The sequence below is a fragment of the Mastigoproctus giganteus genome, chromosome 14 (genome assembly GCF_048544385.1).
Source record: "Mastigoproctus giganteus isolate SK-2022 chromosome 14, ASM4854438v1, whole genome shotgun sequence".
NCBI lineage: Eukaryota > Metazoa > Arthropoda > Arachnida > Uropygi > Thelyphonidae > Mastigoproctus > Mastigoproctus giganteus.
In genome coordinates this window covers 52,723,406-52,741,935 of record NC_143588.1, presented here as the reverse complement: position 1 = coordinate 52,741,935, position 18,530 = coordinate 52,723,406, and the positions used below count along the sequence as shown (strand labels likewise).

At 36.5% G+C, this 18,530-nt stretch overlaps 1 protein-coding gene across 1 annotated transcript in view; it reads right to left on the bottom strand.

The window, feature by feature from the left end:
• Window positions 1-18,530, bottom strand: part of LOC150075137 (carnitine O-palmitoyltransferase 1, liver isoform-like) — a 317,335-nt gene that overhangs the window by 179,364 nt on the left and 119,441 nt on the right. Inside the window, exon 7 of the mRNA XM_090388328.1 lies at window positions 13,471-13,602. Within this exon, the coding sequence (XP_090244454.1) occupies window positions 13,471-13,602 (132 nt within the window). The remainder of the gene's footprint in view (window positions 1-13,470; window positions 13,603-18,530) is intronic.

Sequence of the window (18,530 nt, the reverse complement as noted above, 5' to 3'; positions counted from 1 at the left end):
TTGCACTTGCAGATATGGCTGTTGCTGGGTTTAACTAAATACACTTTTGGGAAAAAGTGCTTAAATTGACCTAAATTAACCAATTGACCAGATTATGAACTGCTGACTATTGACTTAAATACCAAAACAAACATATTCTTTATACCACCATTTCAACTTTATTAGGCTCTCACCTATGTAGAAATAGGCAAAACAGAAATACCAAATTAACAGAGATTCTTAAATACTCTGGATGCCAACCATTTCCACTCTGGGAACTGCACACTGGAGAGGGGGGGGGGGGGGGGAACAGAATTATCTATAAAAAAGAAAAATTTGTATACTAAAACCCAAAATAAACAAAGAAAGAGAACCATAAAAAAAAAAAAAAAATAATAGAAACGTAAATAACGAATCAAGCATTACATAAATTGAACCACAAATCCATGAAAGAAACATTGTACTGCAACTGTATTAGAGAGGGAGATAGTGGAACTTCTCTATAGCAAATTGCTATTTACCGAATTTCTCTATATTACGAATTTTTTCACAAAATATTGCACCTTGAAACGAAATTGCATGTCAAATTAACCCCATATAGTGAAGTGTTAGTCTCTCTATAAAAAATTTTTTAAAATTTAGCAAAAGCATTTTTAAAGATTTAATGCATTTACTGCTAAATAGCCACTCAAATATAATACAACCTCCTTCTCTCCAAAACTGCTCATTAGCATCTGGAATTAACCATCCTTTTTAGCAAACACTTGTGGCCATTGACACCAATAGGAGGAGGGTCTTTGTTTCATTTTGTTAGAGTTATAAAACCAAATGGGTTTTCTTAAGTGGTCATAAACATTGCAATAAATAGAGTAGATCTGTAAATTGATGTTGGCTAAGAGGAAAACAAAATTCGCTGCAGGTAGACCTTTACTGCGCTGCAGCAGCAATACATAGAGTTCGATAGCACAGAGTAGTAAGATATGTTACTACTGTGTTTGACAGTCGGATTTTAGTAATGCCTACTGAGCGACATTCGCTTCTCACCTCAACCTCATGCGACCTTCCCGTCAATCATTATATGATAGCTTTTGTATATGTCCATTCTCATCTAACTGGACTTCCAGTAGATGGTTTTCATGATTTTTAAATTAATTCTTTTAGAATGATTTGTCATCAATCACATAGGCTATATGCTTGTGTTTTTTTTTCTGAAAAGTAACATACAGTATACATTAACCATACATTTTTTTTTGTGTATATATGAATGAAAACATAAAAGGAATTCGCAAAGTTGCACATTTCTTCAAAGTGATTGATAGGAAAGGTCACGTGATACTGTTGAATTGACAAGCATGCATCGTTGAGTAGGCAGTACTAATAATTCACTGTACGGCCAGTGCAGCAAAGTTTGCAGTGGCTACACAGTGTATGTATCAGCAGTGGGCCACACCTGTCGCAGCCAAGTAATTTTTACCATTGCGGAAAAAACATCAAAGAGAAAGTGCTTAAGCATTAATGATAAAGTCAAGATTCTTCATGATACTGACCAGGGTTTTAAGAAAAAAGATACTGCATATCTGCAATATAGCATACTATATGGAGAAATATAGCATACCTGCAAGCAGTTTATCTACAATCTTAATAAATCGAGAATCAATTTTAAATGCAATTGAAGGAGGGGCAGACAACAACAAGCGAATTAAGTTGTGTATATACAAAGATGTTGATAAAGCTGTTCTAAAATGGGTGTAAATGATATGTAAAAAGAATATACAAATATCAGGTCCAATAATTAAGCAACAAGCTCTGAAATTTGCACGGTTGCTTCTTAAATTTATTTTACCACCCAGTGCTCACATTGGGCAGTTAGATAAATTTAAGAAGTGCTGCAGAATTGTGGAAAAGGTTATTTGTGGAGAAAGTGTTGATGTAAGCAAAGAAGATTGCAACAGTTAGAGGAACAACACCTTAAAGAAGATTTTGGAAGAGTATAAATCCAAGGATGTTTTTAATGCTAACCATATGAGTTTATTCCTTAATGTTTACTTAATAGAACACTTACTTTTAAGGACGATAAATGTTTTGGCAGAAAACAAAGCAAAGAAAGAATCACTGTGCTCGTTGGAGCCAATATGGCAGGAAGTGAAAAATTAAGACTTTTAGTCATCGGAAAATCAATAAACCAAAGTGTTTTAGAGGCACAAAAATCACTGGAAGTTGACTATATCTTTAATAAAAAAGCATGTATGACAAGTGTATAACAAAAGGAAAAAAGAAAAATCATGTTAATTACTGACAACTGTCCAGCGCATCCTACCAGTATTTCTGCCAAATTTAAAATTGTGTGAAGTTGGTTTAACCACCAAACGTAACATCAAAACTCCAACCAATGGACCAGGGCATTATTAAAAATTTTAAATTTCATTATCGAAAGAGAATATTAATGAAGATTGTTAATGCGTTACAAGAAAATATAAACTTTGAAGTTACAATTAATCTTAGAGATTGCATCTCTGAACTGGCAAAAGTTTGGACAAACGATGTCAGTAAATACACTATTCAAAATTGTTTTTCAAAAGCAGGATTTGTATTGAATACAGAAGTCAAACAACAACCGGACAAACAAGATGAACCACCACTTTCACAATTGAAAAACTTTTGGACATTATTAGAATTGGAAGCATCAAAAATCATATAACACTGAATGGTTATGTTTATGTAGATCAAGACCTGGCTACAACAGAACAGCCAAATGAAGAGGAAATACTGCTGAACAGTGTTAGACATGACCATGATCAAGAAGAAATTAAGGATTACGTTGAAGATGCATCACCCATAGAAAAGCCAACTTGCGAAGAAATGATTCACACATTTAAAACGGTTCATCTGTTTTTACAGTTTTGTGAAAATGTTTTTAATGCTCTGAATAAATGAGGTTTTCTCTGAGAATTGAACAATTTTTAATTGTATTGTGCAAACGAAAATTACATATTTTTTAATTTGTAATACTTACAGACGAAAATTGTGTAAACAATTTAAATAAGTATGTTTTTGAAATAAAATACATTAAAAATAAATGTAGATTGTTATCTAATTCGAAAATTAAAATCAATTTCCAATAAAAAAAAGATATTCTCTGCATAACAAAATTTCTCTATAACGAATTTTCTTGCTGGATTTATCGAGTTCATTATAGGGAAGTTTGCCTCTACGTTAGCAGACAAAATCATGCCAAGAAAATGAATTCTTCAAAAGACAGCAATTAAAACCAGATGTGCTGTTGTGTCAAATCATTATCTAACTAAATATACTTTGGACAAGCCTAGAGAGATCAATACCTGCTAAATCAGGGACAAACAAATTAGCAGGTTTAACTAATAATTTATATAACAGTTGGTTCATTATGTGTACTATTATGGTACTCTTTCTTATCCTTATCAACTTAATGATTTGGTATGAATTTCATCAGTCTTTTAGTTTTTCAATTATTTTTGGTTCAGTATACATCTGTTTTTTTGCTGTTTTTTTTTCATATTTATTCTAGCTTGCAGTTATCTATATTTGAAATGTTTTGCATCCAGGATATTTAAAGATATTTAAGAATGTCTGTTAATTTGGTCTTTCTGTTTTAGCTATCTCTTCACTAATGGAATTCTAATAAGATTAAAAACGGCCCATGAAGGGTGGCAGCTTGTTTTCGTATTTCAGATCATAGCCAGCAAATTCCTGTTCAAATAGTGTACCTGATTTAGCAGGTTTGATCTCTAGGCTTGTCCAAAGTATATTTAGTTGGATAGAGTTTTTGAGACAACATATTGTGTTTTTTAATCACTCTTTTGAAAAACACCAGTGTTGAGTTCAGCTATGTTTTCTAAAGTAATTTTGAAATGTATTGAAAACAGCCTTCCTCTTTATTTTGGCCTTAATAAACAGATTCATTAGTCCCAGTTTAATACACAACAATAACTGAAGCACTCTGCTTTGCCATCATTCAAAAACATAGGTACACAAAATGCTAGGGACAACCATTTTCCATTATCTCGTATTTTCAACACATATATGACAGACAATGTGTGGCCCATGTGTGGTAACCATTCTGGTTACCAGTAATAACACCAAAACAAACATTTGCTTTCTCATAAAAGTCACTGATTCTTTCTTTTCTGATTTCATAAAATTTCCACAGGTGTAGCATAAGGAATCAGGATTACTGACACACCAATAAAGTGATATTACCTGAGAAACAAAAAAAAAAAAAAAAAAAGTTACATTAATAACACAAAGAAGAGACAAGATTGGCAAAGAGAACAAAAGGGTGCTCTTAACAGGAAAGGGCTTCAGTTTTTGCAAATTTCAGCATCTGGAGACTAGGCATCTGAGAGGTGCTTAAGGCCTTGAATGTTCTTGCTTATATTCCGGCACAACCACCAGGTCAGTGGAGTTTACAATAAATCATCAGCACAAATGTTAATCATATTTAGCAGTCACAGGTTGTATCCCGGTCCACTCAAACAGCACATGCTACTGCACTCACGCTCCTGACCACTCGGTTACATCAAGCCTTAATGAATTAAGTAAGCTCACTGATGACAGAATCTTTCCTCTTAATCAGATTACACACAAAGGGCATAAATTCAAATTGACAATGGATGGTTCCAGACCTTTTGTGCTGAAATTTTCCTTCAGCTAGAGGATGGTTGATTGTTGAGAAAAACTCACATCTGGTGTTGCAAAAGTAGGTGGTTGATATGTTGCCTTTTTTTTTGGTTGATATGACATATGACAAAACATAGAAAATAAATATATGGAATGTAAGACATTCATTCTTTATAAGTAGCTTTATATACCTAGTTACATTTGTTATTTTTATTTTTAATTTAGATAGAGGTTTTGTAGGTTACTACTTAATAAATGTAAAACTGCTGTTTCATTCGAATCTTGCTGCCATTATTATAGTATACAGTGAGTGGTAGGGAATTCAAATTTTTAACTGTTGTAAATAGGTAGATAACGTAGAGCTAGACAACATAGATTTCTAAATGATTGACATGTACTATTAGATAGATCAGTATTAATAACTGATTAATTAAATTGACTAATCTCATTAATTTTCATCATAATCAATCAGATATCATGCCTCGTACTAGAGCAGCAAAGCAAAGCAAAGGGCACAAAGCAGCAGGAGTGCTCTGTGTGTGCACTGGCTTGGGGAAGAACAGAGGAGGCCAGTTCTCCAACACATCACATCATCAAAAAATGTGCAATTTGTGAAATGTTTGCAGATCATTCTGGAAAAGGACATGATCTAGCCAAAAAAAGGATGTTTTTGTGTGTGCTAGGTGCAGAGAGCATCAAGAAATTAGGAGGCAACTCAGTGTTCTGATAGAAACCTATGAGAGTTTGAAGACTCAGGCAGATGCCCTCGAAGGTATTAAAGTGGAGAACCCATTAAGCTCTCAGCTGCCCAACTCTATGCCAGAGCTCCTTCTTGTGCATCAGGCTAAAAAGCAGCAATCTCCAAAGCAGAATGTGCTGATCCCTTAGGAGATAGTTATTGTCGGTAACTCCATTGTCAGGGGGACAGGTGATATACGAGGTGCTACCCAAAAGTTCCTGAAATTTGAATGTTGCACTGAAATGCGGCTAGTGAGGACTTGGGGTGGTAGGTAACACTGCACATATCCTTTGCGAATCAGTGTGCCAAGGACATCAGGCTGGATAGAGTCATTGATTTTTTTTTTTTTTTTTTTTTTGTTTGTAGTTGTTGGCGCATCAGCTTCTGTGGCCATAATGCACCTCCCAAGGTTTTTGCAGTACTTTGTTCCAAGCCCGAGGCGGGATTCAAACCCGCGACCTTTGGGTTGCCAGGCAGGCACTTTACCCACCCGGCTAGCCAGGTCGGCAAGTCATTGAATATTTATGTGCAGTTCTTCAGTAGTGTTTCATGTAGTTTGCGATTGTTGCGATGGCTGATGTGAGAGAGCAACATGCTTGCATCAAGTTATTTCCTTCTGAACAATACAACAGCACCATTATCGAACACCACCCTGGAAAATGTCGCAAAAGTTCAGGCAGCGATCCGTGAAGACCATAGGCAGACCATCCACATTTGTGAGACTATTGTACAGCACATGTCAGCAGATTTTGTCAGACTAGTTGAACATGAGAAGGATTGCAGAAAAGTTTGTGCTACAATTACTGAGTAAAGACCAAAAGCATCATCGCATGGAAGTTAGCAGAGATCTTCAAGAACGGGCGAGGAGTGTGTTTTTTTTTTTTTTTTTTTTTTTTTTTTTGGTAGTTGTTGGCGCATAGGCTTCTGTGGCCATAATGCACCTCCCAAGGTTTTTGCAGTACTCTGATCCAAGCCCGAGGCGGGAATCGAACCCGCGACCTTTGGGTTGCCAGGCAGGCACTTTACCCACCCGGCTAGCCCGGTCGGCGGGCAAGGAGTGATCAAAACATTCTTTCTACGGTCGTCACTGGTGACCAGAGTTAGGTATATGGATATGACCCAGAAACCAAGCAACAATCATCCCAGTAGAAAAGCCCATCTTTGCCCCAACTGGAGAATGCCCAACAAGTGAAGAGCAATGTGAAGTCCATGCTGATCTGATTTTGGACATTGATGGGATTATCCACAAGGAATTCATCCTTCCTGGCCAAACTATCAATGCAAAGTTCTACTGCGATATCCTGAGGCTGTTAAGGGAAGCCGTCAGGAGGAAACCTCCAGAGAAGCGGCACACAAAGAATTGGGCCCATCAAGACAACGTTCTGGCCCACACATCTATCGCTGTGGCACAGTTTTTGGCACTCAGCAACATGACAATCTTCCTCCACCCCTTTATTCACCAGACTTAGTCCCCCTGAGACTTCTTCCTTTTCCCAAGAATGAAAATCAAGGTGAAGGGTCAAATATTTGACAGCATACAGGATATCCAAACTGAATTACAGGCAGTGCTGAACACTATGACGGACTTTCAGGACGCATTCAAATCATGGGAGCAGTGCTGGGATCTGTGTTTACACTCTCAAGGAGAGTACTTCGGAGGTGACGGTGGAAATTAATACCCAAGTTGAGCCTAATTTATTTTAGAAATACATTTCGAGAACTTTTGGGTAGCACCTCGTATTGTGTAAAAACAATAGGTGGAATAGGACCAGGGTATGTCTGCCAGGGGCAAGAGTTGAAGAGCAAATATCATCTTTTAAGAGCACAAAGGGTATTGTTGTACAAGTTGGCACTAATAACATTAAGAGTAGGAGATCTGCAGACTTACTTAACAAGTATAGGTCAATGAAAAAAGTCATGAGTTAGAGTTAAATTTGAAAGTGTCCGCAATTCTGCGCAGACACGGTAGAAAGGCGTGCATGATGAGACTGTGCAAGGCTCATGGGGTAGAATTTTTCTCAGCATGGTCTGTGCTTGTTAACAGGAGAGACTGCTTCTACAGGGATGGGATACACTTAAATAGAAGGGATGCAAGAATATTTGCTGATGCTATCGAGGCAGTGTTAGGTTGGTCAGAAAACCGATGGCTGGCTTGGGGGCTTCACAGACTAAAATATTTACAGTAGCTGCAGGCAAAGATGCAAGTGATTCTTACATTGTTTCTATTAGATAGCAGGGCAGAGTGCTGGGGTTTTCAGAGACTACTGGGAGTTATAGCGGAATAAGTAAATACATGGGCTGTGTTAGGCTAACTAAGAGTAGAAACAGGGTGCACGTATACTTGCATGTACACCAATGCTAGGAGTATAGTTAATAAATTTGATGAGGTTGAAGTGCTAGTCAAGACATCAAAAGTGGATAGTGTTGGGATATCTGAGACATGGTGTCACATTGATATAAGCAGTACAGAATTGAAATTTGGGGAGTACAATGTGTGCAGAAAGGATAGAAAGGGAGCAGGGAGCTGCTAGTTAAGAAACACAATCTAAGAAAGTGCATCCAGTTGACACGGGTGGACAGTGCAATGTGGAGTCTGTTTGGTGTGACAAACACTGGGAAAGGAAAAATGAGGAGTATGTTATAGGCCTAATGACTGTTTTGATTTTGATTTGGTAGTTGTTGGTGCATTGGCTTCTGTGGCCATATTGCACCTCCCAAGGTTTTTGCAGTACTTTGATCCAAGCCCGAGGCGGGAATCGAACCCGCGACCTTTGGGTTGCCGGGCAGGTACTTTACCCACTCGGCTAGCCCGGTCTGCCCTAATGACTGTGATGAGTACAATGAACAGTTGTGTAGACAAATAGAATGGGCCAGTAAATCAGATTGTCTAATAAGGGATTTTTTAACTTCAGAGATATTGACGGAAACTTGTGACTTGGACACACACGCACACAAGCAAGCAAGACTTGTGGATTTATTGGATGACTGTTTTCTACAGCAACAACCTTAAAGACGCAACCAGAGAGAGTAATAATCTTTTTGTCTGGTTATCAGGAGTGATTATTTGTAAATTAAAAATTTGCAGATAAAGGAACCACACTGTGATCACTGGGTGACAATGATCACAGTGTAAAGGTGTGGGATTTACTTAAAGATGTAACTACCATCAGGGGTAAAGGGAAGGATTTTTACTTCCATAACGGTGACTAGTGGTCACAGACAGTTTTTAAATTGTATACTGTGGGACCAACTGATTATGTTACCAGCAGCAAGTTCTAAATGGGAAGCATTCAAGGAAGTACAGCAGATTCACGATTTACCGGGATCACATAACTGGAACAGTTCAAGACTCCAAATTAAAAAAAAAAAAAAAACAACCAGATATCATAAAATTCAAGTAACAACTAGAATGGGTATAAAGAGATGTTTTGCAAGTTGTAAATAAGCGACAAGAAGTGGCGATATAAGCTGTCATTAGGAGATAATGTACCCATTATCTTGCAACCCCGCTGTTTTCACGCCCGCCACTAAAACAAAAAAAAAGAGAGAGAGAGAGAGAGAGAGAGAAGTGTTTGTTTGCCTTAGTGCGTAGTGTTGATTCTTGTGTTCCGCTGCACCACAAAAAGACAAATTTTGTTTCATTATTTGTCAGGGATGTTGAAATTTTTTTTATAGTAAATATTTTTTTTTGTCTAGAAATTGCAAAAATGATGGATAAACAGAAGAGATGCACTTTCAGTTAAGCAAAAACTTGAAATTATTCAAAAGTTTGAAAACGGTGCATCCATTGAATCTTTAAAGAACCATTATAATGTTGGTGAAACAAATCACATATGTGATTTGTTTTACAATATCACATATGTGATATTGTAAAAAATAAAGGGAAGCATGATATTGGACACGCAAATAGTGCATGGTAAGTTTTATCGTTTTTTTGTCTATCGCCATACTTTTTACATAGGTTGCTGAACATTTTTCGATACAGTAAGTCCTGACTTACACAACTTTGGACTTATGAAAAAAATTTTTTACCCATTTTCCCCCCTCTTTCTTTAGGATCGTAAAATTTAAAACAAACAAAAAAAAAATAAGCAATCAACAAAGACGATCGCAGCATGCACAAATTGCACGAGTGAGATACAGAGTAACAAGCAAAAAATAGGAAATAAACAATTCTTAAAATTTGTTTATATGACTGAAGATTTCAGTGAAGGGGATACACATTTCACCATAATAACGTAAAAAACCCCAGAATTCCAGCTATTGGTATTATCACAAATACAATAAGATCGAGTTTACTACCCAGTTATAATACATTGCGCTAACAGAAAAGACCAATAAACCACAAAGTGCAAATTGTTTTTATTATTTTTATGGTAGGTGACCTCCAGAAATGTGCTTCAGTAAAATGTGAGCTCATGTAGGGTGATAACAGTAACTTTTCGTCTTAACCCTATGCAGTTCTTCACAGAAAATTTCATTTTGTTTGTTATCCTGGTGCCAACTAAGAGAATAAGTGACAGCGGTGCTAGTAAATCTACCAACAAAAGGAAAGCGATCGATTTGGATCAGAAAATTAAAATAATAAAGATGTATGAAAATGGTCAAACATTAACAAGTATTGCACCAAATTCAGACTGGTCAATAATAATATAGTAGCAATATGTTATTAGTCATTCCCAAGTTACGTAAAAGTTGACTTATGTAAGAAATCCTGGAACATATCTCTTACGTATGTCGGGTACTTCTGTATTTTTGGATTAACCGGGAAATCGATTATCCAGGATTTTTTTTTTTTTTTTTACCATCTACCACCCAGAAAATTGAGTCTGCTGTAATTGTGAAAGCTACTAGGCTTTTCATACCAAGTAAGAAATAACGTTCTAGGTTTAGGCCCAAATGGATGTCAGATGAACTAATGAGACTCGTGCCGACCGGGTGGGTAAAGTGCTTGCCTGGCAACCCAAAGGTCGCGGGTTCGATTCCCGCCTCAGGCTTGGATCAGAGTACTGCAAAAACCTTGGGAGGTGCATTATGGCCACAGAAGCCTATGCGCCAACAACTACCAAAAAAAAAAAAAAAAAAATGAGACTCGTGGCAGAGAAGAAAAATGCATGGGGTACATACAAATTATCAAGTGACACAGAAGGAAGTTAGGCAAGCAAAGGCAGATTACAAGAAATTTTTCACAAAGAATGCTAAGAAAAACAGCAAGGACATCTTTACTTTTATTAACTCTAAAAGGAAGAGGATGAATCAGATTGGTCCATTTGATATTAATGGTTCGGCTGTTGATTATTCTGCTCAGATAGATGATAATCTGAATATAGTATTTTGCATCTACATTCATACATGAGGAGTCATTTAATGAGGGAAGTGCCAGAAGTTTCTCAAATGCTAACAGGGAGTTAAGTGATTTTGTAATAACTGAGAGTAAAGTGGAGAAGAAATTGTTGAAGTTAAACATAAGAAAGGCACCTGGGGAGGATGGGATATATCCAGTTATATTAAAGGAGGCAGCAAAGGAAGCAAGCAAACCCCTAGCCATAGTTTTGAGAGCATCCTCTGACTCAAGAAAGTCCCTACAGACTGGAGATATGCAAATGTATCCCAAATTCATAAAAGGGGATCGAAGGGTGACAAGAGTAATTACAGACTAGTTAGTCTGGGTAAAATAATGGAATCACTCATTGAAGATGCACTGCAGAATAATCTAGACAAGACTACAACAATAATTCAGACACAGCATGGGTTTGTTAAGGGAAAGTCTTGTCTGACAAATTTGATTGGATACTATGATGTGGTTACAAAAGTAACCAGATGCAAAAAATAATTTTGATATCATATACTTAGATTTCAGGAAACCTTTTGACACTGTTGCGCATGGAAGACTACTGTACAAATTGGAGCAGAATGGTATTAAGGAGAAGTTGCTACAATAGATAAAAGGGATGGTTGAGCAGGAGAAGACAGAGTGGTAATCAATGGGCGCTGCTCTTGGTGGACTAATATTATTTGTGGAGTCCCCCAGGGTTCGGTGTTTGGGCCACTGTTGTTTTGTATATTTATTAACAATATTATTGAAGGTATATCAGGCTTAATGTCGAAGTTTGCAGATGATACAAAGTTGGCAGGGTTGTTAATGGTAGTAATGGCATTGTGCTACTGCAACAGGATCTAGAAAATTTTGGCAGATGGACTGAGAAGTGGCAACTGAAGTTTAACATTGACAAATGCAAAGTACTGCTTACAGGTAGAAGTAACCTCAGAGAAACATAACTGCATAGTAGACAGTGTAATAGTAAAATGAAAAAGACCTGGGAGTAATTGTGCAGTCAGATATGAAATTTTCTGTGCAGTGCAGACAGCTGCAGAGCAGGTCATGGGATATTGTCAATGATATATAGGAATTCTGCTAGTAGGGAAAGGAGGTGATTATTCCTTTGTATAAGGCAATGGTCAGGCCATGCCTTGAGTACTGCGTGCAGGGCTGGAGGCCTCATTTGGATGATGAATGGATGTAGAGTTGCTTGAAAGAATATAGAGAAGGGCAACAAGGTTGGTGAAGGGAACAAAAGGGTGGTCTTACCAAGAAAGGCTTATGTTCTGCAAATTGCAGCATCTGGAGACTAGGCATCTCCAAGGTGATCTGATTGAGGTGTATGAGGCCTTGAATGGGTTGAGCAGGCTCAATTCTGATGGGATTCTTCATCTAATTCAGATTACGAACCTGATGGGGCATAAATTCAAATTGAGGAAAGACAGTTATAGAATAGATGTGTGTGGAAATTTGCCTTTGGCCAGCGGGTAGTTGATTGTGGAACAAACTTCCATCTGTCGTTGCAACTCGATAGCTTAAATAAATTTAAGGAGGAACTGGACAAACATTTAGAGGAAATAGATGTGCGAAATATATATATTTTTTTTGGTTGATGTTACATAAGCTTTCTTTCTTGCATCACATGCTTCTACTATTGCTACACAAGGCAAACGTGTAACCTTTTTGAGGTTTTACAATACATGGAAAACCTGCATATATGTTTTCTAAAATTTTAATTTTCTGATGTATTTCTTTGAGTCACTGTTAATTAGCTTCATACCTATCCAAGTACCATGAAATTATTGCACACAGAAGACAGCGATAAAGATGCTGTATAAGCTTGCTGTTTTGCATCATTTTTCATTGCTAATACAATTATCGCACATTTCTATTTTGCAACGTAGATTACCACAGCATACCTGACAGCCAATTAGTTAATAAAAATAAGCAATAATCTGCAACATTTTTAAAACATCCAATTTTAACATAGTTTTATTATTTATGAATAGACAAAGATTAAGTTTAAAACTAAGTTTCTGCGTAAAGACTGAGAAACTCTGCAACCAACCATATTATGATGGTGAGACCAAGAAAAGTTAACTCAAGTAAAAAAGATGGTTCTCCATCATAAATTCGGTGAGTTGGCAACCTATCAGTTGGAGAGTGGAATGTCTGATAATAGTTACACATTTTTGGTGCAATATTTCTGAAGGATTCCATGGTTTAGAAAAGGTGTCTAAATTTCAATCACCAGAACTTTTATGTATTGGTCACATGGAGACTTTTACATTGATAACCAATGAGAGCTTTCAAGTAATCAATATCAACAATAAAATAATCAACCAAAATCTAAATTCAGGCCTTTTCAGCTGCAGCATCATCATCATCATCTGTCATCGTTCCACTATTCAGCTGCAGCATCGTGGAATATTTCAGCCAAACAGTCTTTAAGTTAGGTAACTAGAAATAAGAATTTTCAATGTATGTGATAAAATAACGTTATTATCACTAGCTAAAACATTAACAAACAATATTTAACATCAATTCATTTCAATTGCTATTCCATATGAAGTAAAAACTGGAAGTTTAAATTGGGTTTATCTTATCACAGTATGCTAATCCAACAAATTTTTGGGCTTCAGAAAGTTTCTTTGCTACGGTTCTCTACAGTGAAGTCCTATATAACTCAAGAGATGTTATTTAGCCATCTCCATAATAAATATAAAATTTCTACTACAAGTAAAGAAAATAAAAACTATTAAAAGAATTTCTTTACCTCACAGTTGAAAATATGCGTTCATACTGAGCCATACACATGGGCACGGTGTTACGTAGCACCAATGGTGGGAGTTCTTCCCTGTCAATCTGTTTTTTAAATAGTAAACAGTTGTAGATCACAGTAGCTGCTCTGAAATAAAATAGAAATAGAAAATAAACTATTCTACTATTAATGAGATTATCAGACATAAATATCCAAGTCATAAATTACTATAACACTAGAAGTCAATAATACTATATTGATTTAAACTGTTATAGTAATATGTCATCTTCCAGTTTTGGAAGATGACAAGATCTGGAAAACAGTAGATCATTTAAAAGGTCACATGCAGGATGGTCCAGTAAAAGACTTAGGATCTTCCAAATAGATAGTGTAGTAAAATGTCATAACATCCTATCCATTTGTTGTATAGAAGTAAGTCATCCCCGGAGGTAACTGCTGAAAATATTGTACACTGTCTACCAAAAGCCATAAGATGCACCTCTGAAGTTAGTGGGAAATTGTGTTTAACTCAAAATATGCAAATATTTTCACCAATACAGCTCACCAGATGTTAGCACAGCATTCATTTCAAACTATGAATATAGAGAAAGTGGGCTAACAGAGTTTCAGATAGTGGATGATAGTTTGATGTCTGTGTGCTACTGCTGAGAAACTGGACATTCCCAAATCAAAAATCGGCAATACGCTGAAGAAATGGAAGTCCAGGAATAAGCCAAAAATACTGACTAACAGGAGTCGATACCTTGAGACAACCAGTTACTTCATCTTGTAATCAGTCCTCAAAGAATCTGAAGATAAGATATGAGAGGCCACATTAAAATTGTGAATGCCATGTCCTATGCTGCTCTTCTAGACAATTTAATGTATCGTACGTTGTGGAAATTTTATGGAAGCAGCCCATACACCTTCCAATAGCCCATTTTTCAAAGCCATCACTACTATTCCTTTCTCTATCCATGTAATTTAACTAATAATGCCTGATGTTCTTGTTTTTCCACAACTATACAGATAGTTCTCGACTTTACGAGTTAATTCATTCTTAGCACATGCTCGTAAAGTGGAAACTCTTAAAGCAGGAATTTATTTCCCATAGACAATGTTAAAAATAGGAGTTATGTTCTCAACAATGAAATTAGTTAGCTAATTAGTTTATGTTTAAACAATGATTGATTTATCCAAAGAAATGAAAGTGTAGCCAGTAAAATCAAGCAAATTATAATAATATAGAAATTATTTATGACTTACAAATGTTTATGCTTCATCATCGACTAAATGCACACTCGCTAATCATTCATTTGGTTTGGCACTCTGGTTTGTTGCACAAGGAGTCGTCTTCTTCAGAAATGCTTCAGGAGGCATTTGTTTCCGAGACAATCTCTTTTCTTTATAAATTTCAATAGCATGCATAAGCATTTTTTAACAGAGTGCACAAATTGCAACTAACACGATTTGCACGGAGTAACAAGTTTATGAAGCTTTAAAAAAAGGAATGAAGAGAAGATTCTGAAAATTTGTTTTTTATATGACTGAAGATTTCAGTAAAGGGCAAACACATTTCACCATAATAATCTAAAATCCCATACAATTCCAGCTATCGGTATTTTCACAAATGCAATAACATCAAGGTTACTAACTGTTCATAATTACTTGCAATAACAGAAAAGCCCAATAAGTCGGAAAGTGCAAATTTTTTTTATTGTTTTATGGTGATGACTTCCAGAAATGTGCTTTAGAAAAATATCACAAAGCCATTCAAAATTGGTTCTTATAACATATGATAATGATGAAAGTGTAGTGTGTTTAATGATTTGAATTGGTAACTAATACAATTTACACTATAAAAACGACCTTTTAGGGAGTTATATAGCGAAAATTTGAACTTCCGAGGTCGTGGAATGAATTACCAAAAAACAATGTGTTATTGGGTTCACATTACAATATTTTTGCAATACGATGGTAACGGATTAATATCGTAAAGCGGGGGTACACTGTATTGTATAGCTACATGGGTGGTTTGAAATGCGGTATTTATGAATGTTTAACATTCATTTTTTGCAATTAATGTTCATATTTTCAATTTTGTTGATACTCAAATACTTGAAAAAGGGGAAAAAAAAAAAATTGTAAACCCTGGAACTCTTAAAGCAAAAACTACCTGTATATATACTTTTTTGCCATTTACATACTGGGAAACATTGCTGAACAATCCACCTGTTTGATCAGCACAACTGAGAGGAAGATTACAACTGCTCCACGATACAAAGGAAGGATTCAAATGCTTGGATTGAAGAGAATAATACTGAAACATTGCAGTGGTCAGCACAGAGTGCTGATCTTAACCCAACTGATCTTTTTGAGGATGAAATGTAATGAAAAATTAGGGCAAGGCCAAGAAGGCACTATGTTAGTGGACCCCAAAGAAGGCTTTAAAAGCAAACTGGAAAGCACCAACTTTCTACCACATAATGGAAGTGTTCAAGAATGTACTGAAACCATTACAGCTAAAAGGTTGGGGATGACATGCTATTAATTCCTTTAAATAAATATGCTCATAGCTACAAGTGTCTCAGAAATTTTGTTAAGACAACATGCAGTAGTGTGAGCCAAAGGGTATTAAAGGCAAAGTTAAAATTTTTATTGGAGTTTTGTTGTAGGAAATGTGACTTAAAGTGATATAGATCATTTCCCATAATAATTAACTAAAATACTCGAGAGATATGTTCTGGTATCCAAGTATTCCACATCTAAATCTGTAATAAAATAGAAATGCTCATGATAGTAAAATAAAAATACAAATCTAACTTAATGAATACTGTACCTATCTAAAAAGTTCATGGACAGAAAAGTGTGCATTGTAGTATTCATATATTTTCACAATATAACATACAAAAACAACATCACATTAACACTTAGCAGCAGCTTGAAGGCAAGTGTTGGAACCATGGAGAGGAAGAGACAGTGCTTGTTGCTGCATTGTCTGATGGGGGACTGCATCCTCCAGCTTGGTAAGTGAATGAAATAGGTGGAGATCTTATATTAGCTTGTGGCTGCAGTCTTGACCAGCTTTGTTTCAACACATTCCCCCCCCCCCAAGTAGCACAGTGGGGGCTTTATTATTATTATTTTTTTATTTATTTTTGTTAATTGTTGGGGCATCGGCTTCTGTGGCTATAATGCACCTCCCAAGGTTTATGCACTACTCTGATCCAAGCCCGAGGCGGGATTTGAACCCGCGACCTTTGGGTTGCCAGTCAGACACGTTACCCACCCGGCTAGCCCGGTCGGCTGGGGGGAGGGGGCTTTATCTCTCATTTCTTCTCTGTGAGCTAACATCAGAATTTTCTCATGTTTCTTCTTTCCTATCCTGACTTTATCTTCTGCATCCATTGTTCTATTTTTCATTAAAAGATAAAGCTACAGCTTCTGAATTCTTGTCTGTCTGTCTGTCTCTTCACCAGAATCTATCCAATAAATAACAGCTCTTTTGGTGAAAAGTTGAAATACCAAACTAGCTTCATCTTCTTACACTCCAGCTCCCCATAGCACTTGATGGTGCTGTTTTCATATCTCCTGGACTAGACACATCTGCACTCCCTCTCTCATCACATTCAATTCCAATTTAATGTGTTTCATAAGTTCAGATAGAAACTCTGATGTGCATATATATCTAGTGAGTGTGGCATCAAAGTTCTTATCTTGTGCTCTCTACATGGATAGGTCTACCAAGACTCCTCAGATAACTCCGCTCTCCATGACATATGAGCAACATTTCCTTAAATTCCACTTCAATGATTAAACCTACAATCTCATGTATGAATGCAAGAAATTATTGTCTGCAATTCTGCTCATACATGACAGGAGGGATTTCTTGATGAAAAGTTTAGTGGATTAACTGAAGACGAAGGGACATATTTTCAGGACAGATAGCCTTAGTTGGTAGATGGAATTTATTCTGTAAAGATAGCATTCACTTAAATAGCAGTGAAAAGGTTTTTGCCAATGCCAGCAAGGATGCATTAAGAGTTCAGGGAAACTGTTAGTCCTAGCCACTGAAATCTCAGGAAATTAGGTTGCAGAACCTGCCAAAGTAACTTTCAAAGCTACTGGGTACCTGGTCTGCCTCCACGGGGCAACGTATGGGCAACGTTGGGCTTCAACAGGGGTCCAGTGGGTAAATGACCAGAAGAACAATGGTACATAACATCACACGTATGCAATATCCATACACTTTTAAATCTCTGGACTTTTCATTAAACTGGCACACCCACAATAAAAGCAATGAGGAGATGGAGGAAACCCCTGGTGACGCTTCACACTAAATACACTTCACACTTGCACTATCTGAACAAGTTGCCTCTGTGAGTAGTTAACACTAATAGACTGGGGTCTTCAAAAGCAAATTGTACAGCTACCGGTGTAAGGAATGAAACTTCCCCCTGTCTTTGTTCAGGGTGTGTCCACAACAGCTGAATATAATTTTGTATACAATGATCTTACTATTATCTTACACAGAGAAACAAAGATATCTCTTTCCCTACTTGAAAGGCTATTACTTGAAAGGGACAATCAGATGGATCAGTATTAGTCGTGCCAAATGATGAAAGAACGCAAGTTTAAACAGTACAAACCAAAAAAAACACACTTCACATATCACCCTCTAATCCCCTATAACAGTTTCTCTAATTCTTTCTTGAACGTATTCAAACTACAGTCAGTCCTCGTATAGCACGATAGTTGTGTTCCTAGAAACCCTCGTGCAATGCAAAATCGGGCAATATAAACAGGCCCTATGGGAAAAATAGGGTTAGGTGCCGACCACCCAAGATTGAACACACATTTGTAACCAAAACATTACCAAACACAGTAAATAATGGTAATAAAATACTTACGTATTTTATTATGACTATTACGTAATAAAATATTGCTAAAAAACAATTTTGCTTTCTATCATAAGCAAACTTGTTTTTTGTTTGATTTTCTATCCAAACAGTTGACAGCCGTTCCATCTCTTCCAATTCTTTGTGTCTTAATCTAATGGATTTTAATTACACTTT